General features: G+C 42.5%; 1 protein-coding gene across 6 annotated transcripts in view; it reads right to left on the reverse strand.

Moving 5' to 3' along the window:
- Positions 1–26251, reverse strand: part of inpp4b (inositol polyphosphate-4-phosphatase type II B) — a 138481-nt gene that overhangs the window by 63898 nt on the left and 48332 nt on the right. For all 6 annotated transcript variants that reach the window (XM_069666285.1, XM_069666289.1, XM_069666283.1 and 3 more), the window contains 3 exons: positions 11543–11654; positions 7640–7712; positions 3783–3930 (listed from right to left, as the gene is read on the reverse strand). In XM_069666285.1, the coding sequence (XP_069522386.1) occupies positions 3783–3930; positions 7640–7712; positions 11543–11654 (333 nt within the window). The remainder of the gene's footprint in view (positions 1–3782; positions 3931–7639; positions 7713–11542; positions 11655–26251) is intronic.

The raw sequence follows: 26251 nt of genomic DNA on the forward strand, positions 1-26251 counted from the left end.
AACAGTTCGACAGTAAAAGTTTTTGGAATAAATGCAGCAGAGTTGCTTTCTGCTTTTTACCCTTCAAGTAGACAATCAAGTTTTGGAACGAGCCAATACATTTATTAAACTATAGAAGCAGAAAAGTGATGTTCTTTAAAAAGAATGGATGGATGGAGAAAGGTTCATGCAAGGGAAGGCGGAGAGCGAGGGAGGGGAATAATAAGAGAGAATAAAAATGATAAAAAAATGAATTTGGTTTAAAGACATAAAGCAGCTGAAGCATTTATTTGGACTAAAGCAGGAGACGAGGAAACAGTTGACAGAAATTAAGCGGCACAATGTGCTAAATTGACTCAGACAGATGACGGAACACGTTCCCCACCTGTCATGTGAGCACCTTTTATTTCATGGTGCGTTATAGTGCCAGTTCAATTTAATCACACAGGGCTTTGTGTGAGGGGTCAATAAAACTGCGTGAGAGGACTGAGAAGCAAAGCGTTCTTTCACATCGCACGCAGCTCAATCTGAAAACAAAACCACCGGCTCGAGTCATTAACACTGAAGCTGGACGCACAAAACATTTGGAAACTGATGTCCAAATGTCACCTGTGTGATCTTGATACACAATCATAGCACGTGTTTATTAAGGAAGAGAAAGGGGGACAGGATTTCTCTTCATTAATGAGAAAGCCGACGGCTCTTAATGAATGGGGTTTTGACACCCACACACTGACACTTTACAACACGCGCATTAATTATCTTTACACACACACACACATAAGGAGTCCCAGCATCTTCGCTGGAGAAACAAAGACAAATCAGCCACCTCTGTGTTCGATTAAAACACGACTGTAGACATCAAAGATAATCACAGAGCCGTAAAGCAAACTAAACCACCCACCCTCCGCCTTCAGCTGCACTCCCAACTTTGCAGCACTGAGCGAGCCATTAAAAACATCGCAGCCAACACCGGTGTGAGGCAGGCTGACAGAATGGGCTAAATGGAGAGGCAGCGTGGAGAAAGACGACATTCAAAGAGGATTATAGGAGCGGCGCTGGAGATGCGGCTCACACGCATGTTAATAAACAAACACAGCGAAAGGCTAGTCATGGTTTGGAGCCCGCTGTGTGCTCAGGAGCTGTAATATACCGATAAGGCATTTAATACATATCCTATAATTGTCTTCTATACTTAGGGCTGATTTTAATGATCAGTTTGCAGAGCAGATCAGCGTCTATTTAAACAGGAGGGTTGCAGATACCGAGAGAGGACACATGGGGGGGAAAGAGTCGAGGAATGTGGACGGATTTCAGAATATAAAAGGTCTATCTGGTCAGTCAGTCTACGATTGTCTGTGTAACTCTATTCGCATGGGACTAGTGTTACCTGGGGACCTCTAGTAATTTGTAATAATTGCGGAGGTCGTCCTTGAACTTAATCTAGTGCAAATCAGGTATGTATGTAATTTATAAAAGAAAAAAATGCAGCACAAATGCCAACCATATTTTAGCAAACACAGAGGTCATCTGATTGAACTGAACCCTGGAGCGTTTGTCCCCTCGGTGCGGTTCGTCTAGGTTGGTGTGAACGCCAGAATCGAACAACCAGATCATGGTCCGCTAGAAAAGATGGGTCTAGGTCTGTTTCCAAACGAACCACGGTCCGGTTTGATTCTGGTGAGAACGTAAACGGACTTAAAGCAGGACCTAATAAAGAAACCAAACCAAAACACTGTGCATCGTGGGACGTTAACGGGTGCTGACACTTGCAGAGGCACGCAGCGAGATGAGTAGAGGACAGACGTGGGGGAGCAATGAGGAAATAGAAATATGGCTGATCAAGCAAATGCTTGTGGAAACGCACAAGAACACGGAGGTATTCAAAGTGTTCAGTGAGTGAGAGTGGGACTGATGTCGGTTAAGGGTAGAAAAAAACGATTAAAGTTTGCGATCATGTTGAGTGTGATTGATCACTGTGCTCTCCCTCTTTGTTTACTTCAGGGAGTTTTCCCACATGGAAATTCTGACCGATCAGAGAGCAGTTCAAAACTTTTGGTCCGCTGGTAAAAGCTGCGGTGTGAACACAAACCAAACACGAGGCAAAATGCAACTTTGTAACAATTTGGTTTTTGGTTCGGACCAAACAAACTTTAGGTGTGAAAGTGTCGTCAAATCCAACACAAGAGCGAAATCCTGAAAGATGATGAGATGGATGATGTGCACGGCAACATGCAGTAAGAAACATTTCTCTATCTTTCAACAGGTTTAAGCATTTAAGCAGATGTTACCTTGAAGCCTTGACATTTTCAATCATATCCGGGGGGATAAAGTCTGTGAATTGTAGTAAAATACAGACTTTGCTTATCCCGTGCGAATGCGCTGCATGAAACACAGACGTGTGGGGGTCATTTCTAAATCACATGAGGTCCCCAGGTAGCACTAGTCCTGTGCGGATAGGGCACATGTGTCTGTGTTTTGAGGTTATGTTTGTAGTTGTGTGTGTGTTTTCGTGTCCTTGAATTCGCACACTGATTACAAATCACTCTCTCTCCTCCCACATCCAAGTTTATCAAAACCTCTGATTGCTTCTTTTTGTGCCTTTTCATGGCATTGAAGCAAGCATAAAGAAATGCTTCCAAGCTGTGTGTGTGTGTGTGTGTGTGTGTATGCCTTTGTGTGGCATGCATGAGAAAGGGTTGCCAGGGACAACAGGGCAGCTGAGTAATGATCTGCCTTGACAAACACGGGTCGGGCCTGAGGGAAGGGGGCGCTTTGATCTAATTACGGGTGCAAACTCAGAGACAGTTGAAACATCACCTGCTTCTGACCTTGGCTCCACCTGTCCTCATTCTCACACACTATTAACTGGAGTTTAATTGCTGTTCCTGATGCACTCCTTCTTGATGTGTTCAAAAACTATTTGATCAAAAGAGGTGAAACGTCTTTGGAAGTGGTTGAGCTTTAAGAATTGAAGGGAGTAATGGGGCAAGAAAAAGACGGCACATTGGACATTTGCAGGCCTCTCAGCAAAGCAACAACTTTGCTGTGACCGACCGTTGTGTATCAAATAACTTGCACTGTGCACTGAATTAAACCAGACTGTACTAGCCCATGGCATGATGGGAAAAGGCCAAGTTTTGATAGACTTCATTATTAAATCAGCATGAATCTGTTTGGCTGCACTGTTAACACACACACCAGCCAGTCTCTGCTGTTTTTCTGACTAAATAGCTCCTAAAGCAACAATGCTGTGCCCAGAAATAAGCCTGGAGTATTACCGGACACTTGCTGTTCCTACAAGAAACCACAGGTGTCGCCAAATTAACCAGTACTGCAGTCTTATGGGTGCAAACTTTTACCTACTTATAACTTTTTAAAGTTTTCGTCTGATTCAGCACAAGCAGCAGGATGTTCCAGGAGCGTTCTCTCACTGCTTGGCGCGAGGACGGGGAGAAGGTGTGCACGAGTTTGAAAGAGACGATGTTTGCCGTTTTCTGGATCCATGGACTTAGGAGGCTCTTTTGAAGTGTTAAGCAGATCTGAATAATTCACTCCTCTCCAAATACAGGCGGAACTTTTTAAATAATCATTTACATCGGCGAACTGGGTCGAGACAGACTGTCTAGAAGCTTCATACTCCTAATGTACGGGAAGTGAGGTAACACTACTTTGAACTTTTCATTGTTCTCCTTCTAAAGGTTCAGTGATGCCTGAACAAAAAGGACACAAGCTGTCTGATGCAATGAGAAAGCTGGCAGTGACATCCGGGGACTCAAAGGTATGATTTGAAAGTGACGTACCTGCTCATGTCCTCCTGGATATACAGCGAGAGCAGCTGTTTGGGGATGCTAAAGGATAACGTGCACTCCTCCATTTGTTCCCGCACCAGCATCCACTTGCTCTCCATGGTTTGAAATCTGTACACCTTGCATACTGGGTTCTTGAACACTGGGAGAGGGAAGGAGAGAAAGGGAAGGGAAGAAAGGCATATTGAACAATCTGCCACAGCAGGATGCATCACAATCTTTTTAAAAGTAGTTCCAACTTTTTAAATTCTGGAGAGGGGAAACAGCAAGATCTGAATCAAGTCTGACAGCTCGCAAGCTCAAGGACATAAACTCGTCAAAAGTTGCATGAGGTATGACGCACAAATTAAATTCTATAATCAATAAGTGTGTCTGCCATAGATAAGGTGGCTTTTTCAAGGCCTTCTCTCTCTCTCTCTGTCTAATACAGTGGAGCCACTGCAGAGCAGAAGGCAGTCTAACATAATGAGGCCTTGTCCTGTTAATCTTTGCCTTATTATTTCCTCTATTTCCATTTTAATTGCTTGTTTATTGTATTACAGCGGGGCACAGACATTTGAATGTTTCTAAAACTTTGATTTGCTAACCTCACCACCAGAACCTATTCAGATTCAGACCCAGCGTCTTCAGTTTTGCAGAGAGTGGCTAATAGCAGCAAATCGAAGGCTGGAAATGAAAACAGCTCTAATGCTCTTATCTGCATGCCGGCAGCAGAGGGCAAGAAAGCTGTGCGCCTTTAACAGTGTTTACTGCCCCGGTTCCTTTTCTAGAGCTGCAGTCATAAAGGAAGTCAGTCAATAAGTCGGAGCTGAAGCACCCGGGGTGAAACGTTGACAATCTGGCTCTAGGCAGTCAAACACGCATGGCAACAGTGAAAAGTTCCCGCTTGATTTCAGAGGCAGGAGCTGCACTTCTATAACAGAGAACAGTCCCACCACCAAACCCTTCACACTGTCCTGTACCCCGATCTGACCCTATAGATTGTCCTCTCTCCAAAGTCATCTTTCCAAGTGTCCAAGTCATTAATCCTGCTGGCGCCTCGCATATGTCCTCAAGTCTTTATGTTCAGCGATGCCCTTCAATGCAGACAGCATAAAGATGTTCTTAGCTAGTTTCATGTATCTCAATATAAAATGCAATGTCATCAAGACCGATGGTTTAAATGTGAAATTTGTGCAACCAATTAAAAAGTGGCTTGTGGAATATAAAATATGTTCGGCTACTTTGAAGTTTCTTCTTTATTAGTGTCATTGTCTGATTTATGTGCAAGGTACAAATCGGTTTCATTAGCATCAGTTTAGCGGACATGATTTCATGCTTTCCTCGAAATACACCCACCGGCCACTTCATTAGGTGTACCTGAAAAATCTAATGTAATCCACTACATCAGCTCAGCCATAGGATTTGCTTTTATGATGCCTGTAATGTACAGGCTTTTGTCTAAGCTGTCATAGAGGTGTTGATTTGATGATATGTCAGCATCAAGGTCATAATTGGTGTTGGGGCTGTACTGAGCTGCATTATATTCAGAGGTGTCTCTAATACTCTGGCCCCCTCATGTATGTAAATAGGGAGGACAAAAAGTTAGAGACACATCTCAATATAATTGAGTTCAGTTCAACACCACCTTTAAGTACGGCCTCAGTAATAAACATCATTGAATTTACACACTTCTGACTCTCAACAAAACAAAAACTAAACTTCATAAAAGCAGAATCCATGGCAGTGCTGTTGTATTGAACTGCATTAGATTGTACAGGTGTGCCTAATGAAGCGGCCGGTGAGTGTATGTTTCTATTTTCACTAAATGAAAACTGCAGTTCTAAACAATCAATCCTAATAAAACAGCGTTTTTTGTCGCCTGATATACAGTGGCTTATTCAAAAGTGCCGTAGATAATCATAGTGGCATGTTCTTCTTTCATGTGAACAAGCACCAAAGTTAATTTTAAACTGTTCTGTTGCTTCTTTAAATACTTGCTAGAAGCGCAAATGTGTATTCAACCGTAGACGAAAATAATCCCCCAACAATAAATCATTCGCTCCCATAATGATGTTTGCAAAAAAACTACAGACCCCAGCTGCCTCGTGAAGCTTAAAAGAAGCATCTCTGTATGTGGGAGCAAATGTGTTTGGAGCCTCAGATGAGGTAAGGAAAGGTAAGTACTGACAGATAAACTTATGGGTTGTTGAGTTGGTCTTTTTGTATCTTAGTCTATTATAACTGCAGACGTTTCCTTTGAGCACCGTCTGGTGTGATATTTTGACAGCAATGTTGAAATACATCTTGAACATGTAAAGAAACGACTAAAGCTCTGCACAAGAGGTCTTTCTATCCCCGTTTAGCATGTCTGCAATTACCTGCAAATACATGTTCAGAATTAAAACAGAGTGACTATTTTGTAGGTATTTTGATCAAATAAGCTGGTTTTAGGACCAGGACCTGGATGCACAATAATCCCCAAGTAAATACAGAAAATAGAGGATAGAACTGTAACCCAAACAGCCTATAGAGAGGCTTATTGCTCACTTTCTATAATGCTGAAGTTGATGTTGAAACTAATGCACATTAAGGTTAAGCCTTGCGCTAGCATGACCCCAGAAAGGATTCATAATTGCATCTTAATGAAATGAGATATGCAGATATTGTTGGCATGGGGATAAGAGGAAGTGAGAGAGTGAAATGGATGACAAAAATAAATGGGGAGACAGGGACGCGTGAAGAGTAGGGGGTGCAGGCACAGCCTCAATCGGAAGAGCGACAGTTGCTGACTTACACCTCGGTAAGAGCAGCAGATTAACCCCTGAACCCCCCCCTGCCACCACACTAATCTGAGCACCAATCAGGCGCCTCCGTTTCCCTCCTCGACACCTCTTAAGAAAATGACTTCCCGAGACGTGCTGTGCGTGGGCTCCCCTGTCTCCCCGCTCTCTCTGCATGCTCATTCTGAAAGGTAATAAAAGTGGAAGGCTAAATTGCATTACTCAATCTGGCGCGGTCTGCAGGGAGGATATTGTTATGACGGGCTGCAGATGTGCACCTGCAAACGTGGCTGCAGTTCACTAGCTAATCACAGCAGAAACGGTAAGCGACAAAGACGCCACGACAACAGGCGTGGGGCTGCTGGGGAGTTCAGGGAGGCGGCTGGGAATCTGGATAAAAGAGAAAATGGAAGTGGAACAAATGATTGCTTGAGATGAAAAAATGGAAACTAGTTCCCCAAGTCTCCCCGGAACAAGGGCTGTGAAGTTTCAACACAACAGGAGTCGTGACCTTTTTCAAGTCTACCCCCTTTTTGTCTGCACGTCTTTCATTTTTATTTCAACAATTCCCTTTCTCTGCCAAAGAGAGAGCTTGCGTCTGTGTTACCACTCAATTAGCATCACGCAGCTAGCACAGCTTTTTCTCGTGGTAAGTTAGTCCACAAAGCACTGAGAGGGTTTACCTCATAGTCTTACTCCTCCCATCTCTCTTTGACTCTGCCCTAAAAACAACAGGACTTAATACAAGCAGGATAAGTGGGTACTCCAGAGATGCTCAAATCTTGTTTATAGAAAGGATATTCAAGGGCAGTGCAAGGTCAGCTAGTTACCAAATCAAGATTAAGGGGCTTTTGTAAAGGGACGATGTTGTAGTTTATTAACCAGCACAATGCTGCATTGTGATATAGTCTTTCCTCTGTGGGATCACTGGTTGAGTTTTTGCCATTTTTCTCCGGCAAAAACTTTGTTGTGGCCAAGCAAACAAATCACAAAGATGATGTAACAATTAGAGAGCATTTTATGATTGCCATGTTTAAGCAATAAAGCAATACATGTGTAAAGGACAGGTGTTCAGAGTGTGAATCCTACCCGGCCCTGTCAGTAGGTTATTTTCTCTGTCAATGGTGGCATGGTGGGTAGCAGACTCACAGACCATGGGACACTGGAAAGATAAAAGGACAGAAGGAGAGAAACACAGACAGAATATTACTCGACATTAATAATTGCTTATGAGACAACAACAGAAACGATGGAATATTGTGAGGAACAGGCTCACAGCAGGCTCTCATCAGGACTATTATCATATCTGAAGGTACTTTAGAGATTACCTCAGCTGTGAGCAACTGTATCCTGTGACCAACATTTCATCTCACAGCTAAGTGGTAGTTTAGTGATTGAAATGCCAAGTTAGCTTTGTCAGTCAAAAGTAACATAACATTAGTGTCAAGCCTGCAGCCAGCAGCCACCCCTAATCTTTGTGTTACAGTCAAGTTAGATTCAAGTTGGCTGGAAAACAACAAAACTCAGAGGGTGACAAAATCTGAACTGTCACATTTTGAACTTTAATGACACATGAAATTGTAAGCATGCTCACATTAGTACATTATAAATGAATTATGCAAATAACCACAGATATATGTATGAATTGCTAATGTCTGATTTGTGTTTCCAGAACTACAATAATCTAATTGAATTTTAAATGAAACAACGTGCCGCAGTGTCAAACAGGCCGACATAATATCTACTGCACGCATATTACAAACGCTACTTTGAAAGACTGTATGGAAGCACTAATAGAAAACAGCTGCATTAGCAGTGCTCTCCTTAAACATTAAATGTTTGAGCATGTTGCACTTTTGTTTCACTGCAGTCAGTGATGTCTCAGCAGGTGTCAGCTGCAGGAAACACCTGCTGTGATTTCACTGTCTGGGGTTACCAATTTCTCATCTCTGCTGTCATTACGGTCTCTCTTTATCTGTACAGCATGGTTTGTTGCTTTTGAAGAATAACCTCATTTTACCACGCTATATGAGATAATAATAATTGTGGTGTGTGGGTGCTCACTTCAATTTACCCAAAAGAGATGGGGAACAACATAACTTAAAACTGTCACAATGTGTTACTGGGCAGCATACCCATTATTTTTGTTTATGTCCTTATTAAGTAAATTTATACATATTATAATTTCTATTTTGGTTTAGCGGAATGTTCCACTGGTATACAGTGTTTACACCGTGACTGATTGTCCCATACCCATAAGTTAACAATAAAAACAGTGTCAGATTTTCAACCTGAAATTCTTTCTAATTTTTGAAACCAGTTCTTAAATTAAAAAAGAGATAGACATAAGAAGTTTTTCATATCTGTCCAGCAACCGTCAACTTTGCTTGTGGAAATAACTTGTTAGCGGGTGTTATCAGTTGTAGCTAGCTAGCTAACTTTGGCTCAGTGCACTGTAGAGTGCTGTGTCCGGTTGACTTCCAAATGTTTTCAGTTGACATGTTCTTAAAGATAAATCTTGTAAAAGAGGTCTTATATGTGCACTACATGGCCACACACATGATATTGTGCTAACAAACTGAAGCTAAAGCTAAGGCTAAAGTGTCTGTGTGTAAAAACTCAAAGAATGAACAAACTGTCTTGTTCTTGTAATGCAGTGTAGCGTTAGCCAGGTAAAAATAAGCTAAGATTATTACTTTGTTTTAGCATAACCCTGTAGGGTTGACTAGCTTATATGTGTTTGTATTTCAAACAGCATGCTATTAGTATTAAGGATACTGGAGGAAAAGGTTTTAGATTAGCCTTCGTGTTAAGCTAATTTGACTTCACTTAGCATAATGCTGGTTAAGTGTAAGGTCACCCGAATCAGCTTCAACATATTGGATAAACACTCCACAGTGAATAGTGTTAGCTTTATTTTACCTGTAGCCCCACAAACAAAAGTAGTTAGTGATTCTTGTCTGTAGATATGACCCAAGGTTAATACTTTAGGTAGTAGTCTAGGCTAGTTAGCTGGATATGCTACCTATAGCAGCTTACTGTCACCGCAGATAAAAACACACATTCAAACCATTCCTACACTTATTTGTTTTATAAAGGCTTCTCCATGTTATCATGATGTCGTGCATTTTTAATGCAGCATACTCTGGTGTATAAAGTATAAAACTGTAGAGTTAATTTAACCACTAGTGTATCTATCTCTACACTCTGCTACTCAAAAATCCTAAAACGATGTGTCTGCTAGGCCTTTGATATTAAAAACCTTCAAAGCCTCTCGATGCATTAACTGTGGGATTCTCTTCAAAGCAATACTGACAGCTAAGCATCTATTCAGCTTGCTGTATGTCAGCTCTGCCCTGTCTGATGAACCATTTAACACAGTTAGACAGCCAAACCTGTCCCCAGAACAGGGCTTTAATGACTGCTAGGAACAATCCATCACCGCTCCTGGTTTGGGAACTGATCCTGAATAAACTAGACACCTAACCGATGCCCATCCTCATCCCACTCAACTCTACCCTTCCAGAAAGATTTCTAATAATGAAAAGTATTAACAATGAGCCAGGGGCCACAGCTGTGAGAGCAGTCCCATTGTAATGGTAGGCAGTGGGCAGCATGTGTTCGATGGCTCTTTGATGACTAAAATATGCAAAGAGATCAGATCAAACGTGACTGGAGTCTCTTTCTTGTTTCACATGACTGTTTTTCTCGGGTCAGAGGCCTATTCATGACAGGGCATGATCAAACAAGTGCCTCCTACTCCCCCACAGACACACAAGAGCACACACGTACAGTAGACAAACACACACACACACACTGCTAAGGTAAATTGAACAAGAACTTCGCCACAAGTGCATCTGGAGTCTGAAGCGAGCCCTCCCTAATGTTTGTCACATGCCTCCCCTCGTTCCTCCCCTCATCTTCTGCAACACAAGCAACACACACAGGGGGAAATGTGCTGTGACAACACACACACACACCCACGATACTTCACCCACACACACACACACACGCACGCAGGGCAACACAATCATCAAGGCGACATGGGCAGATTGTCAGTGACACTTTGGAGCCTAGCAGGGAACCTCCCTGCACCAGCAACAGGGGTGGGCAGAAGCAAAAGTCAGTCAGCCATGTAGAAGCCCTTGGTCAATTATATAAGACAGTGATTCATGCGCACACACACACACACACACACACACACACACACACAAACATACACACACAGCAAATCAAATGCAGGCAAGGACTTCAAGTCTCCCTGCTGCCTTGCAGAGCTGTGCTGTGGTGGGAAAAAACCCCCGAATGTTCCTTTTACAGATCAGAAACATCATTAAAGCCCCTTCTTTACTTTTTAATACCGACTCTGCCTCCACAGCACACATTCATTTGACAAATGCTCAACAAATCTGGCTCCAATAGGAAAGTACAGAAAATTAAGTGAAATCAGAGTACGTACGACTTCATTTCTGGTGTGCAGGCACCCCATTCGGATGACAGTCTTCGGTTTACTGTGAACCTCTGCAGAAAAAATACGCTTTCTTCCTCTTTCTCCCCCATGGTAACGTGAGTCACTTCAGAGCGGAGTTAAGCGCTATGTATTGTATGAGATTAGAGTGGAGAAGGGGGGGGCGGTGGCGCCATGAAAGCCACGCTCAGGAGATCGGCTTCACTTGGTCATTTGAGGGAAGGTTGCAGGTTGTCTGGGTTTACAATCCCAGAGTCAAGTGAATGTAAGTCAGTATGCTAATGCGGGCCGTCCCTCTTTAATCTTTCCTCTATATGACAGAGAGACAAGGCAAATGTACTGAGGACGCAGACATTACACACACACACACACACACACACATCCGCTAAATCCCCATTAGGGTTTACTGGAGTTTATTTAATCTCATTGGAGGACTTGAGCACTGCCAGTCTAATCCTAGCATTAGCGCTAGGCATTTGAAGCATGGAGGCTCCTACTTTGTCTCTTCCCCTCCGTGACTTTACCTTTTGAGACTGTATGTCGGTGGTGATGTGGTCCAAGTCGACCTCCTCCATCTCCCCCATCTTCAGACGACTCACCACCACTGATCCCGCTGCGCACACACCATCAGATGACCTAGAGGGAGACAGGAAGAGAGTTTAATGGCGTTAGCGCCTTCATATAATCTGTTGGATAAAAAGTCCTCTGGATTCTACCTCTCCATGGGCCTCAAAAACCTCCATGTTGGGCCCCCCAACTCTTCAAACTTAATAAGCTTATTTTCAGGCTTGAACAGGTTGTGAAATTATAAAGCTGTTTGGATAAAAAGTGGAATTAGGATAGACGCTTGCATTGCGGAAACTTCTTTTTAACTTCCTTTGCAGAAGAGTTAGCGTGCTGAATGAAGCTCAGACCTCCTCCAGAGGGATTGTGACGGGTGTGTTCAAATGGCCGTCTAATAACCCTGGCTGTGTGTCCTGACAGACGCGAAATTGATACTCAAGTTTTCATATATAAGGGAGCCCGACCAATCACTTTCCCAATCATGGCGCCATGATTAAGGAGCTGATAGAAAATCTATACTATTGGCAGCGAGACAGACGCTAGCAAATGAAGAAAAATGGTCCCCGGGCAGCACGCGAGCAAGATGATCACCTTAACAGACCCATCCCTAATGTGCTCAGTTCCACTCCAGCTGGAGAAAATATTGGATGTTGTGTGCCAGCGTATGGTCCGGGGGAGACAGAGCGGGGAAGGAGGGATGACACACCCCCTGACTGAGGAGGAGAAAACGCAAGGATGGTGATAGAAGCAGAAAGGATGCTTTCAAGGCCAATCCATCTTGGTCAGACACGAGGGAGAAAATCTAATCGCACCCAGGAGAGAAGAGGAAAGGGAAAGGAAGCAGCTGAGGAGCGGTAGAGAGGATTGTGAGGTACTATAGGAGAAGAGGATTGGGGATGGGAAAAGTGTCTCTGCAGTGGGACATAGGGAGTGTCAGTTAGCGCTTAATGTCTTACAGCAGTCCCCGAGCAGAGAAAATAACATTGGTTGCTTTATAAATCTAATCATTGTCCCTTGCCAGACACCTGTCTCAGTGTTTACTCATCTTTCTCCCTCCCTCTCTCTCCATTCCTCAACGTCTCTCTCTCCCTCTGTTTTCTCTGAGCAAGAGCAGAGGACCGAGGCGCGGTAAAAGAAAGTCACCCTGACTTTGAACAAACAGTGCGTACTGACAGTGGGCCGCGCATAATCGAGGAAATGGAGATTAACATGCATCACGTTCGGCGATAGTCGTCCCCGGGCAAACCTCAGGGGTTACAGTGGCCCTCTACTCCTTAGATTGCTCTGCCTCAATCCGCTAATGAAACTCTCCTTTTAAACAGACAGAGGAGACTTTGTAAGAATCGCTTTAAGATAATTGGTTTATGCCTCTGAGAGATGTATTGTGATTTGTTTTTTTGTATTTGCAACTCAGCACCTGTTCCAATACAATCTTGATACTTAATGGTGCGAGGGAGAGAGCTCTTCAGCAGCTCGTTGTGTGATTTGATTTAGTTTCTTGTACAAATTCTGCTAAAATCAAGCGGAGAAAAAAAAAGGGCAGAAACGTTAACTTTCTCAGAGAAGTGCCATCTTTAAAGATGCACTTTGACTGACCTCGAATTAACTTTAAAGGTTCTGATGAGCTGTGGATGAAAAAGAAGCCCATCTCTCACTCCCCTCCCATATCCCTTCCTCTTCCCCTCTCTCTCTCTCTCTCTCCGTCTGTCAGAGCTGGCATGGACACAAATCTGCAAACTGTTCTTTGCCTGCGAGCCCATCTTTTTAAATCTAATTGGCCCCGGATCTCTTTTATGACAACGCTTAATCAGACGTCTTTGTTAAAGTGACAAAAATAATGTGCTTACAAATGTCTGCGATGAATTTGGCACAATTCTAAAAACAATTAGTTATCAGGGAAGTGCCTTACATTTAACAGTTATTTTCTTTTGAAAGGCTGTCTTGCAATTTGCAAACACATTTTCAGATGCAGGAACCCACAGCGTAATTTGTTTAACATACTGATCTGTACCCTGCTGGTCTAAGAGGCTTCTGAATTATGAGCCACATACTGTAACTACTTATACACGGCACTATTCAGCAGCGGCTCCAATGAAAGGTTATTAATTCAAAATAAAAGTCTCCTGCTGAGTGTAAAATCTTACATTTACTTCCTCTGAATAATAACATGAGTAACTACATTCCCTATTTATAGACACATTTATAGAAGATTCACAGAATATTATTCACTAAGGATCCCTGAAATAAAGTGTTATGGTTCAGTCGGAACTTTCTGTGCTTCCTACCAAGGTTCAGTTAGTTTGTCCTCCCTGCAGACGATGTTGAATCATGCCTAGTTGTCAATCTATTTTAAGTTTAACCAATTTTATTCTGCGGATAAAAATACAATAACTAGAAAACTTTATCTGCCCAGTGAAAATAATCCTCACTGTCTATTTAACACTTGACAAAGAGGCTCTTTCAGTGAAGTGACACTCTAAAACAATGACTTTAAAACCGTCTGTCACATTGCAGTAAGTGAAACTGAAAGGAAACTGACAACTCTTACAATGGGAACAAGTGTGTTCAATAAATAAAGACACAGACATTGACCAAGACAAGATACTGCGGAAAAATGTCTCGACAAACTCATCCTTAACACGGGCACAATTGGTTGTGCTTGAACGCAACACAAATGTAGCGACAGCCCACACGCCAATGGGAAGGCGTGAAAGCAGTATCGGATTAGTCATCACGAGTGACTACAGGTATGCCAGTAGCTGTGGAGAAACCAACAAGGATTCACCTCTAATTACAGATTCTACAAAGTGTTTGTAGTACACTTGTAGTCCGAGTAATATTGACCAATCACGTGTCAGCAGGCTGCTGCGTATGCAGGACAAACAGTCCGTGTGGTGAGCAAAAGCAGGCAGAACGTAATGCGCCGTAATGACATCCCGTCTCCCATCAGCGTCATCTGATGATGACTTAGCTTCTTATTAATCTCAATAAACAGACATCTGCATGCTAGCAGCTAATAATCTGTTCTAGATGTAAAATTCAACATGAGATAAATTCCCCCTGATGTGGTGTCACGAAAGCCGCTCAGATTTCCTGACTTCCTGGAATGCATCAGAAATGATAGATCCGACCTCCATTCAACAAACGAGCATCTAAAAAGTAGTTTTCTTCTCCTCTTGAGGACAGACCTGACAAGGCTTCATTTTTACTTATTACAAATCTGCATCAAATTTCAGAAAAACTATTTATTTTTCTGTAAACAATGCAGCACGCAGAAAAGTAAGTCTTGACTATGAGTCATTTATCGCTTCGCTTGACATCAAACCTGTCATTTTTGACAGCTCTGAAGCCCCCCCTCCTAACACCAGCACCACCAGCACCAAGGACAGTTCCCCTAGCAAAACTGGGCCATTTCCAACACTGCATATGCTGCATGTGTTCCTATGCAGCAGAAGGCTGAGCACCCTTGTTTGTTTGCAATAATTGATCGTATCACAAGTACCATTATTAGAATCGTCTGCTTTTGCTGTAACTACTATCATTACCAGTGTTATTGTTTGCTTGTTTGGAGGATAAACAGCGGATACACATTTTGAAGGTTACAATTTGAGAGTTTTTGTTTGGTGAAATAAGCAGTTCTACTGTTGTGTTCGGCTCCAGAGGAGAAATGGTGACTGTGCAAAGTTTGGAGATATGGTGGGTAATATTCAGAGGGGTTTCGTCTTTGTCTGTAATTACAATATGAGCCATGTTTTTGCTCTGAACACAGTAAATGTGGAAGTTGTATTAAAGGATCATAATAATAAGGATGGTTCTGCACAGGTGTTTGGAAGTTAAGACAGCAGAGTGGACAAAGAGTGGCATATAGGACAGTATACATGGTCAATCTGAGGCCCTCTCTCTGACAAAATAAGGAACGCTATACAGACTAATGTTTAGGACAAGAACAACATCAATAAAGGTTTGATTTGAACAGCCTGTAGGTGGGGAAGTCTATCAAAAACACTTCAAAGCCGCAACACTTCTGCCATTAAGGGCTTTTTCTCTGTACGAAGTCTCAGAGGAAACACCTGACAGCCACAGAATTGAAGCAAAACCCCGTTGGCTTTTCCACTCACTGGAGCTTTTTCTTCAACTGTTGGCAGCCACGAATACACAGCAGGACCTGGGGAAACTATTTTGCCTTTTGCTCTGGATTTTTCCAACAGGAGATTTGTTTTAGGAGTCCTTCAGGGCACCTTAAATCTGTACGTTGCCCGTGGAACGGGATTGGGCAGAGAAAACTAATTGTCAGGATCCTACACAGGCAACAAGAACGCTACAGCCTTGAAGTGCAGCAGTAGAAGTGTAGATGGGATTCTTGACCTATATAAAGCTGGACGGGTAGGCTAAATATAGCGCTGGCTACTTTTCACTGAGGACAGATGTTAGGACGCGGGGCTGTAATAATGGGGAACGCCAGCTACAGGATTGATTGTGCCGGTCCTGATTTTTTATTGGTAATAAATGACATTATCATGTGACTCAGCAGTAATTGCATATCTCGCGACAGGAAGGCTGACTCAATCAATAAGACTACACTGACGGCACCGTTCATAGAGCCCGCCAGAATCACCAGGGGACTCGAAACCGTGCACACACTCTCCTTCATGTCTGGACCACTTCAAGTATACTCTACGAAGAAAAAAACTGCCCTCATTTCCTCTCGATGAAAGAAACCTCCATGAAAAATAAACTGTTTATTCAGGCTGAATCGAAAAATAACTGCAAAAGAGTTCTGCAGAAATCTGTTTGGTGCTGAAATTAAGCACATTTATGTGGCAGAGGCATGCTCAGGACTTTTTATGCTTTAAAGGTTGAGCAACTTTCACTCAAAACAAGCTGATTTACCCAGAATACACCAGTGTGATCAATCTCTACGACATAGAAATTCGAACAATGTGAGAAAGTCTGCTGCAATACATCTGTAATAAGCAGAATAGGAGCTGTGTCAGGGCGAGATGCAAACTCGCACAAGATTTGTGAGTTTTAACGCATCCTATTTGTTCCAGTTCAAGCGCACACACTACTGTATTCTTGCATGACGAGGACTGTCTTCACACCGCATTTACTTTTATGTTTGTGCTTAACCAGTGTCAGAAACAGTCCGGGATAAGCTGCACAGAAGGAGCAAGGTGGGAAAAAAAATATCCAGAGAGGATGCTTCTTCTCTGTGCACTCACAGGCCGGGGCTCAAAACAAGGCGCTTTATGACTGTTGTGTGCAATATCTGTACATTTCATAAAGCAAGCCAGATAAGAGAGATGGTGAGAAAGCTGTTCATGTAGCAAGAGAACAGCGACGACTCATTCAGAGATTCCCTGTGCGTCAGAAGTACACATGCAATAAGGGCAAAGAGAACATCTGACTTTAGCTCTAGAGGACAATAAAGGTTTGGATACTGTCCTGTAAAGACAAAGAAACATGCTGAATGTTTCCCATACTATCACGGTATATAGTGTATATTGTATGTACATTACAGATGTGAGCAGCAGCTACTGCTGCATGTCAGGCTGTGAATAACAGCAGCGATGTATCAGCAAAAAGACTCACTGACGCATCTTGAAATCTTCGGCCTCTCTAGAATTTAACACCTGGAATAAAACCTTTCTGGTGTCTTACCAAGGGCCTCTAAAGACCAATAAAAACTACACAAGCTTTACAGTAGCATTGGGCGTAACTTAATAATATTACAATACTTTGCAGTGTTCATGGGGGTATTGGGCGCTGGCTGAAAACCCAATGCTTGAATGTGCAATGCAGGCGCTTATAAGATTAAAAATACGGGGCTAAAGTAAAGTATGGAGCTGCGTTGGCTACACCTCTAGCGACGCAAATCATGACTTACATTATAGTTAAACAAAACTCCTCGGATCCCTTGTCTTGTAACCTTCATAAAGAAGCTCACCACATCCGAAGAGACGAACAACTTTAGAGTGATGCTTTAATTCTTGCATCTAATTTCTATAACTTTACTGTTATATAAAAACAGATGACATAAATATGTAATTATTATTATTTTCATAATGCTGATTTGATCAAAACAACTTTATTTATATTAACTGTTTCTCTGTTGCATCTACTCAACAGTGAGTTCAATAAATGTTCTGTTTATGCCACTCAGATTATCAGAATAACACGTTTGTAGTCCAAGTAATATTCACCAATCACGTATCAGCAGGCTGCGGCGTATGCAGGAAAAACTGCACGTATGCAGAGCAGAAGCAGACGGAACGCAATCCGATGTACTGACATCCCGGCTTTCATCAGTGGTCATCTGACGAAGATTTATTTATCTCTATAAACACAAGTCTGCATGTGAGTTCAGCTAACAAAATTTCTGCTTGAGCGAAAAATCTGCAGCGAGAGTCACTCAGCGTTCAGATTTCCTGGCTTCCTGGAATGCATCAAAAATGATCAACCCTCAGGGCGCTGGTTTGGCTCAGTTGGTAGAGCAGGCGCCCCATTTATAGAGGCTACAGTCCTCGACGCACTGATCACAGGTTTGACTCCCGGTCTGCAGATTTATTTGGTGCATGTCTTCCCCCACTCTCTACTCCCCCAGTTTCCTGTCTCTCTTCAGCTGTCCTGTATAATAATGCCCAAAAAATAATCTTAAATTAAATAATATTTCAACGAAGGAGCATTTTGAAAGTAGTTTTCCTCTACTCTTGAGGACAGACCGTTTATTTTTCAGACATATCTGAACACACAGTCGCTTCTCAAGTTGCCAACTGGACTGTAGCGCACGGAGAAGGAGCGACTTCCACCCAAGACGAATGTCGTTTATCGCTAACCGCTGGCTACGCTAGAAATACAGTAAAGTTAGCCATCGTTCCCAGAGGTATATATCATCGTCAGACAATAGCCGATGAGTTCCAACACCGGTGTAACATTAGTGGGACTGCGTTTCTGTCACAGGTGCAAGTGCACTAAGTAACACTAAAAACTCAATATATTCAAACACAATTTTTCCACATTGTATCAATATTGCAATCCAAAAATGGCCATATCCAACCCGCAGAAGCAGCATGTTTGTGATAAAGGTAAAAATTGTGACAGAGCAGCATTATAATGACGTCCTGTAGATCTGCAGAGAGGACCTGGGCTATAAATCTTGTCGACCCAAACAGACTTCCATTAAAAAAAAGCTGAAAATAATTGCCACTAATCTTGAATCATATTGCAATTGTGTGTCACGACAATTACATATTATACAGACCTATTTGGACTGACAAACCAAGCCCTGTGGTTTGCTGGGAAGCGCCCTTTAAGTTAATGTACATGGCAGTTGTTAGGTGCCAAATGATTGAAGTCAGACGGCCAAGTATGCTGTGTAAAGTGGATAAGGGTGAGCGCTGAGTGTCAATCACAAGTAGAAATGTAATTATGTTCTTTCATTCTTCACCTCAGCCTAACACACACACACACACTAACACATTATCTTTTTCTACCTCCAATGCTCCCTGCTACATTAAACACTGCTGCACAACTGAACGTAAAGGCTTTTTAACATTGTGTGAAATATTTTATAATTGTTCAGATGAGTGATCAAAAGGTGCTTGTGTTCTTCGCTCTGCATTCATTTCTGATGATGAGGATGAGTGGCATGCATTCAGTGTGAGGCCACTGAAAAGCTAAGAGCAGATCAATGACAATTGAATAACGGTGGGCGGAGACGATATTTGAGTCGGAAAGGTCATGTGGTACGGGGACAAAGAGCCTCCTGTACGCCCAGAGGATGAACTTCATCACCACTTACTCAATGAACACTACATTACAACACTTAAGTGGTAGGGGGTTAAACTAAGCTCGCAAGCCGCACTACGCGACATGAAACACCCCTGAAAATGGTTCTCACACATTCATCAGCTTGTAAAAAAGAGAAAATCACAGTCTGTTTCATGTGTAATGACTCAGAAACAGAGGGAGAGTAGATGCCCCCACAGAGAGCCACTAAGGCGTCATAATTATTTTTCAACAATCTGTAAAAGAGCTGAGAAAACACAGTCTCTTTTCATTTCTGTCAACAGATGCTTTTTGTCCTGTAATTGCTCTTAGAAAAAGAAAGCCGGCTAACATTGTCCAGAGCGCCACTGATTGTGAAAAGCAGGCACTTACTGTAGGAGCGGAGGTAGGTCTTTTGTTTTTATGAAGTGTTTGTTCAGTTCTGCTCTTTTTCATTTTGGGGATTTCCTGCTGAGAGTTAGAAGAGAAGATTGCGCTCACATCTGTCTGCCAAATATGAAACAAGGAGACCGGCTGAAACAGGGGACAGAGCTAAACTGACAACGCAATTAGCATCACTGCACATGTTAACGTAACAATCTCAAACTTTAGCTAAAACATGTCTGGCAGATGGGGTTATTTGGGGACTACTTCTTGGCGGGGCGCAGTGACTTTTTGGAGTCGCTACTTCAGGTCTTCAAGCTAAGCTAAGCTAAGTTTACCTGCTGCATGTTAATGGTGAAGATTTAAGACACAACAATGTGGTATGTGGTTGTTATGAGACCAATGCCTGCGAAGCTGCAGCTGTATTTTGTCATCGCTGTCAGAGTCCTGAGAGACATAACAGAACTGAGCCATAAGGTATAGCAGCTTTCCTGAGGAATAGCAGGCGACCTCAGGGGAGGAAGCATAAAAAGCCTTTCTCCCAAACAACACTCCCTGCATGCGTGTGTGGTAGACAGGAAGAAATGGTGTGTGTGTGTTTGTGTGTGTGGGTGTGTGTTTGTGTGTGTGGGTGTGTGTGTGTGTGGGTGTGAGGTACAACAAAGCAGATAGAAAGTGAGAGCTACTGTTGCTAGCGGCGGTGATTGCAGCGAAATGGTGGCTCACGCCTCGGAATAAGACAATCAGCTGATGACGAATGTTTGGCTGCATGACTTTGGTCAAAACAGAATCTCAGAGCAGCCAATCAGTCCAAATATTTACCAAGTAGCTTCAGTGCACACATTTCCTGAGGCGGATCCATAAAATTACAAAGAAACAAATCATTTCTTAAGCAAAAACTAAAATGATTCAAGCAGAGTTAGGATATTTTTAGTCAAACTTTAAGTTTTAATATTCCTCTTTTACATCCGATTATATTAAATTACCATCAGCAGATCATTATTTTACTGGCTACAGGAAAAGTTTAATGTAGTCCCAGACACAGATTGCATCAGTTATATATTTGCTCATGACCTTTTCATTCAATGTCTTTGTTGCATTTCTTGCTTCTGGCAGTAAAAATGAACAAATGATATGTGAGAACTTTTGGAGTTGATTGGTGAAACAAATGTAATTGTGCTAAACCACTTAGAGTATTATTATATATATAGGCACTATATTTAACTGTGAATTTGCATCTACTCCCTTTAAACTATCAAGACCTAAAAGTCTGTTTGATGTGTCCGTATGAACCTGTATGTGTGCTTTAAAGTGATAATTGTCTCTGTCGTTGAATGAGGTAACACAATGGTGATTGAGCCTGTGGCCCACTGATGAAAGCCTTTGCATTTGCAGTATTATGGACCGGTGTCTGGTGTCTTTCGTGGAAAAAAAATCACAAGCACCGCCCAGGTAGTGACGCGTTTTCCATCACCTAGTTATGCCCCCCGCTACAAGTTTCTGTTACAAGAATTGCCTTCTTTCTTACAGGTATATGACCCTCTGAGGGCATTGTATAAAACACAGAATTTACAGAAAGAATGAAGAGTTTAATTAATTATTGACGGATCAAAACAACCTGTGATTTAAAAAACATTCTTGCAAATGATAGTTAATCACAATAAATTGATATAATTTACATATTTATGTGGAGTGGTAGTAATTATTAATCAAATCCTTCTTTTTATTAGTGTGCGGTAAGTATACCAATTACTATATACTTACCATATATGAAAAAAAAAACTAATTTCCCCCCAGGGATTAATAAAGTATTTCTGATCTGATTAATTATTGTCAGGCAAGCAGTTTCCCATTCGCCAGGATCCTTGCATTAATGATTTCACCCAGCTCTTGCCTCAGTGCCCTAGCCAACCGAACCGGGTTAAAGGAGCTGAAACCTGCTTCAGTTTGAAAGTAACTTTAAACTCCCCTGGCTGGTTCCCTTCCATCCTCATCATCTTTGAATGTCCCCGCTGCTTCCTCCCTTTGTCTGACGAATTGCTCTTGCTCTTTCTTTTCCTGTCTTTTTTCCCTATACTGCTTTGCCAACTCCCTCCACCTTCATCATCAGTCTCCATGGTAGGTGCAACAAAACTTGTGTTTTATTAATTAAAAGTCAGAAATGGCCGAACTTGAAGCAAACTCAGCGTTCTCTCAATCTTCCCTCCACGCTGCCAGCCTGCTGCTCCGCCTTCCCGCTTTGACATCTCACGTGGTGATGTGTTGTGATCAACTTCAAAGAAGGGGGCGTTTCTTGTAACAGGGAGCAAATCCTGTAGCAGGGGGGCGTAACTCTCGCAGGCTGCAGACAACCCCATCTCCACCCAGCAGTGGTTGGTCTGCCAGAGAGGGTAGGTGGAGCTAAGTGGCTGCTTGTTCGGCGAGTAAACAGTAATCTACTATGGCTGAACAAACAAAGAAAAGATCAATGTTTGGTAGCTCGTTCCATCACCGGGGGACTACTGAGGAGAAGAGTCTAGTTAGCGACTTAGGGCCCTGTTGTGATGAGAGTACCAGGCGCCTTTCATTGGCAGAGAGTAGTGGGCAGGACGGAGTGTAGACCTGGATGAGGTCGTTCAGGTAGGCAGGAGCCGTTTTTGTTGCTGTTTTGTAAGCAAGCAACGGGGTTTTGAATTTGATTCCAGCGGCGACTGGGAGCCAGTGGAGGGATATGAGCAGTGGAGTGACATGGTTGATTGAAGACCAGTGGCGCTGCTGCGTTCAGGATCATCTGCAGAGGTTTGAATGTGCACGCAGGAAGGCCTGCCAGTGGGGAGTTGCAGTAGTCACTGCGTGATATCACGAGAGCCTGTACTAGCAGTTGCGTTGCATGCTTTGAAAGGAAGGGTCTGATCTTCCTGACTTTGTACAGGGCAAATCGACATGACCGAGCAATCGAGGCCATGTGGACCTTAAAGGTTAGCTGGTCGACAATTGTGACGCCCAGGTTCCGGGCAGACTTAGTGGTTGTGAGTTCAGTTTGCATAGAGGGACTGGCTGGAATGACAAGGAGCTCAGTCTTGGACAGGCTGAGCTGAAGGTGGCATTCTTTCATCCATTTAGAGATATCGGCAAGGCATGATGAGATACGTGCTGAGACTGTCGTGTCGTCTGGTGAGAATGACAGGAAGAGTTAGGTATCGTCCGCATAGCAATGGTATGAGCAACCATGGGAGCGGATGATTGCACCGAGTGAGGTTGTACATACTGAAAAGAGCAGGGGACCGAGCACTGACCCTTGAGGCACCCCTGTGGATAAGCTCTTGGGTTTGGACACTTCTCCTTTCCAAGATACTCTTAAAGAGCTCTCTAACTTTACTGACTCAGTTACGTATAAATGACCTACACTGAACTTTCCACAGAAACGAATTCCTTTTTTAGAAAGAGAGAAACAGTCGTCAAATGAACCACTACGGACTTCAAGAGTAACACACTGTAAGAAAGTCCTGAGTGGTTACACCAAGCATAGGTTGATATCTTCTTCTTCTTTAATTCTAAGAATCAGCTGCTTAAAAGACATCATTGTGGGCGTCTGAGTTATTAAGCTGCGGGCTGAAAAAAGCTACTTGTGCCCGTGTACTGAGCTCACAGCTAGATATCATTTGTAAAGAACTCTATGAAAGGTAAATACACTTGCTCAGAAATTGCCACCATCTCATAGAAATATGAATGCTTACAAATGTCTGCAGTGCAGAACACAGTTCAATCAAAACACCGACCAGCAGGTATGCAATACAAATAAAATCTGAATTAGCTTGCTAAGGACCACATACTTACATTGATCTGAAGAGATTATCCTCTGTACAGTGGTTACTTTAGGTTGCACACTCAGCACCACAGGCTCAGCCCGATGTTCAAGAGTCAGAGCTGCACTTTGTCAGCCCAGCATCTACCTTCTCAGTTACAGTGCGTTATGAGCCGAAAGCTAACATTAGCATGCTAAGGGCCAATGTTAGAACCGCTGCACAAGGGGGAATCTTGACCTGTATTTGGGACTATAAGTAAGAAGTCTTCCTTTCAGTATTAGGATGCATGTGTATAAGCTGCTCTTTTAACACACAATCACAGACAAACATGAAAGGTGGAGAATTCAAACAAAGTATGTTCAATGATTCAGGTCATCCAGGTGAGTCTGAGTCACTTAGGAAACACAATAAGAAAGGTCAACTACAGTTCTATAAATACTAGCCTCTTTAAAATGTCGGGTAGCACGGAGCTCTCTCTACTCTCTCTCAGAGAATGAAAGGGATTTAAGAGCTGTGCTGATGCAGGTCATTGCTATAGACAAGGCAGGTAGTTAGAATTCTGCACGCGCTCCCGCTCAGGGTGTTAAAAAGAAGCAGGGATTGGCTCCTGCAGAGTTATGTGTCTTCCTGAAAATATAACTTTAAACTAACAAGGAGCAGTGCAGGGATGTGATTTTAATGCAAATAGCTGAGTGTATGTTCACTTTAATAATAATAGAACCTCTGTGCTTCTTCCTCTCCTGGGTTATAGAAAAAAAGAGACGTGCAAAGAATCCAAAACATTTTTTTCTTCTCTGTTGAGTAGTTATCTCTATCCCCCCGACATCTTTCTCTCGAAGTAAGTAAGAAGGTAAGTAAAGTACAAGTGTAAGACACAGTCCCATGGTGCAGTGTGACCTTGCCCCTGACCAAAAAACAAAACACGAAGGCTATCACACGTAAGATTTGACCAGACATCGTCCAGCCCCAGTGGTGTGTGTTTTTTCTGTGTGGGTGTTGTACGTTCGCACATACCAATGTCTGTAACATGCCCACACAGACCAGTGCAGACCCAATGGCCATTTATGTAAATGCAGGTGAATAAATAATACAAATACAGAAGCTTATTCCTGCAATGCAATCTAACTCGCAGTTTACTCCGTGTCAACACTATGAGCCAACATTAGCTTCTTGTTATGCTAATGGTGGATGCATGTCACCGTGGATATGCAGCATGCATGACAGGACAAACACAAGTCCTATAGATGCCACGTGTCCTTGTTTGCTAAGATTCTACAAACAGCAATGAGCTGGTGAATCTAGAGATCTCTGGAATAAACAGCAAAACAACAACAGCAACCAGACCTTTGCTATACTTGTCTTCAAAGTGGTGTGATCTCAGTTTCATTGTCTTATGGTGATAAACGGTAATTGCAGGAGCACACTTCCCAGATATCCAGACAGTGCTGCAGGTGTGACGTCCACGGTTGGCTCCGGTTGTAACTCTTGATTTTCCTCGCTGACGGTCGCTTTCCTTTTTAGACTGTTTGCCTTCATCTGAGCGTCAAATTTGTTTCTTTTTCTTTGGATTTTCACTTATTGTTGAAGTTGTATCTGTAGTCATCGATCTTTTCTTTGTTTGTTCAGCCATAGTAGATTATTGTTACTTTTTACTCGCAACACTTGCAGGGACCGGAAAAGTAGCCGCTTAGCTCCGCCTACCCTCTCTGGCAGACCAACCACTGCTGGCTAATGAAACACATTGATGATTTTTTCCTACTCCCAATCCATAATACTGCAAATGCAAAGGCTTTCATCAGTGGGCAACAGGCTCAATCACCATTGTGTTACCTCATTCAGCGATAGATAGTGACTTAACAGACATTTATTTAAAGGAAAATCTTTATAAGATTATGTCTTTAAGAATAAGAATTCATGTACCTGTTTTCTGTCTTTAAGTTACAATACAAACCACTGTCAGTGAATAAATATCTTGTGTGTTAACATGATAGTTATTGGATCTATGGCCTGCTCTTTAAAGCCCTTGCATTTGCAGTACGGTTGCGATAACGAGTAACGGGTCTTGATATGAAAAATCAGCAATGGTATCCAACACCCAGCAGATTGATGGTCTGCCAGAAAGAGTGGGCAGAAGGTTGTATGATGTTATCTTGCTAAATAAATAAAGGATAACGACTACAGATGGTGAAACTTCAAAAACATGTCCAAATCCTGAGAAAAAGAAACAAAATCGAAGCTGAGATGGAGTGGAAACAGTCGAGTCAGCCTGACAGCACTCTGTGCAGATCCCTGGATAAGAGTGGGGGCCAGAAATAAAGCTGAAATTGGCGCATAAAGCCATATTTGCTGTCATAGAGTACAAAATCTAAGAACTAACTAAAATTTAACTTATTATTATCAAACTCAAAGTCTCTTGCAGACATTGTGCATCTACACAGGTGATTTAGTTGTAATGGACAGCTCTGTCCCTCTACTGTAGCTCTGTTGCAGAGATAGACGTGTTAAACTGTCTATCGCTTATCAGTTCATGTAGTCAGTGACATCCGGTTATAAGCATCAACGCTCTCAACACTTCAGAGGTGTGATCAGCTATAATTAGTGAACACACATGAGGTTGTGCTAACCAGCAAAACAAGGTAATAAACTAACTGGTGAGACATTTGACAATATTCCAATATAGAGAAAAGTCAACTAAAAATGGGCCACAAAGCTGACATGTAGAGTTTGTATATT

This window comes from Semicossyphus pulcher, unplaced genomic scaffold (genome assembly GCF_022749685.1).
Source record: "Semicossyphus pulcher isolate SPU_LCO1_2020_fin unplaced genomic scaffold, fSemPul1.0.p SCAF_17, whole genome shotgun sequence".
NCBI classification, from domain to species: Eukaryota; Metazoa; Chordata; class Actinopteri; order Labriformes; family Labridae; genus Semicossyphus; species Semicossyphus pulcher.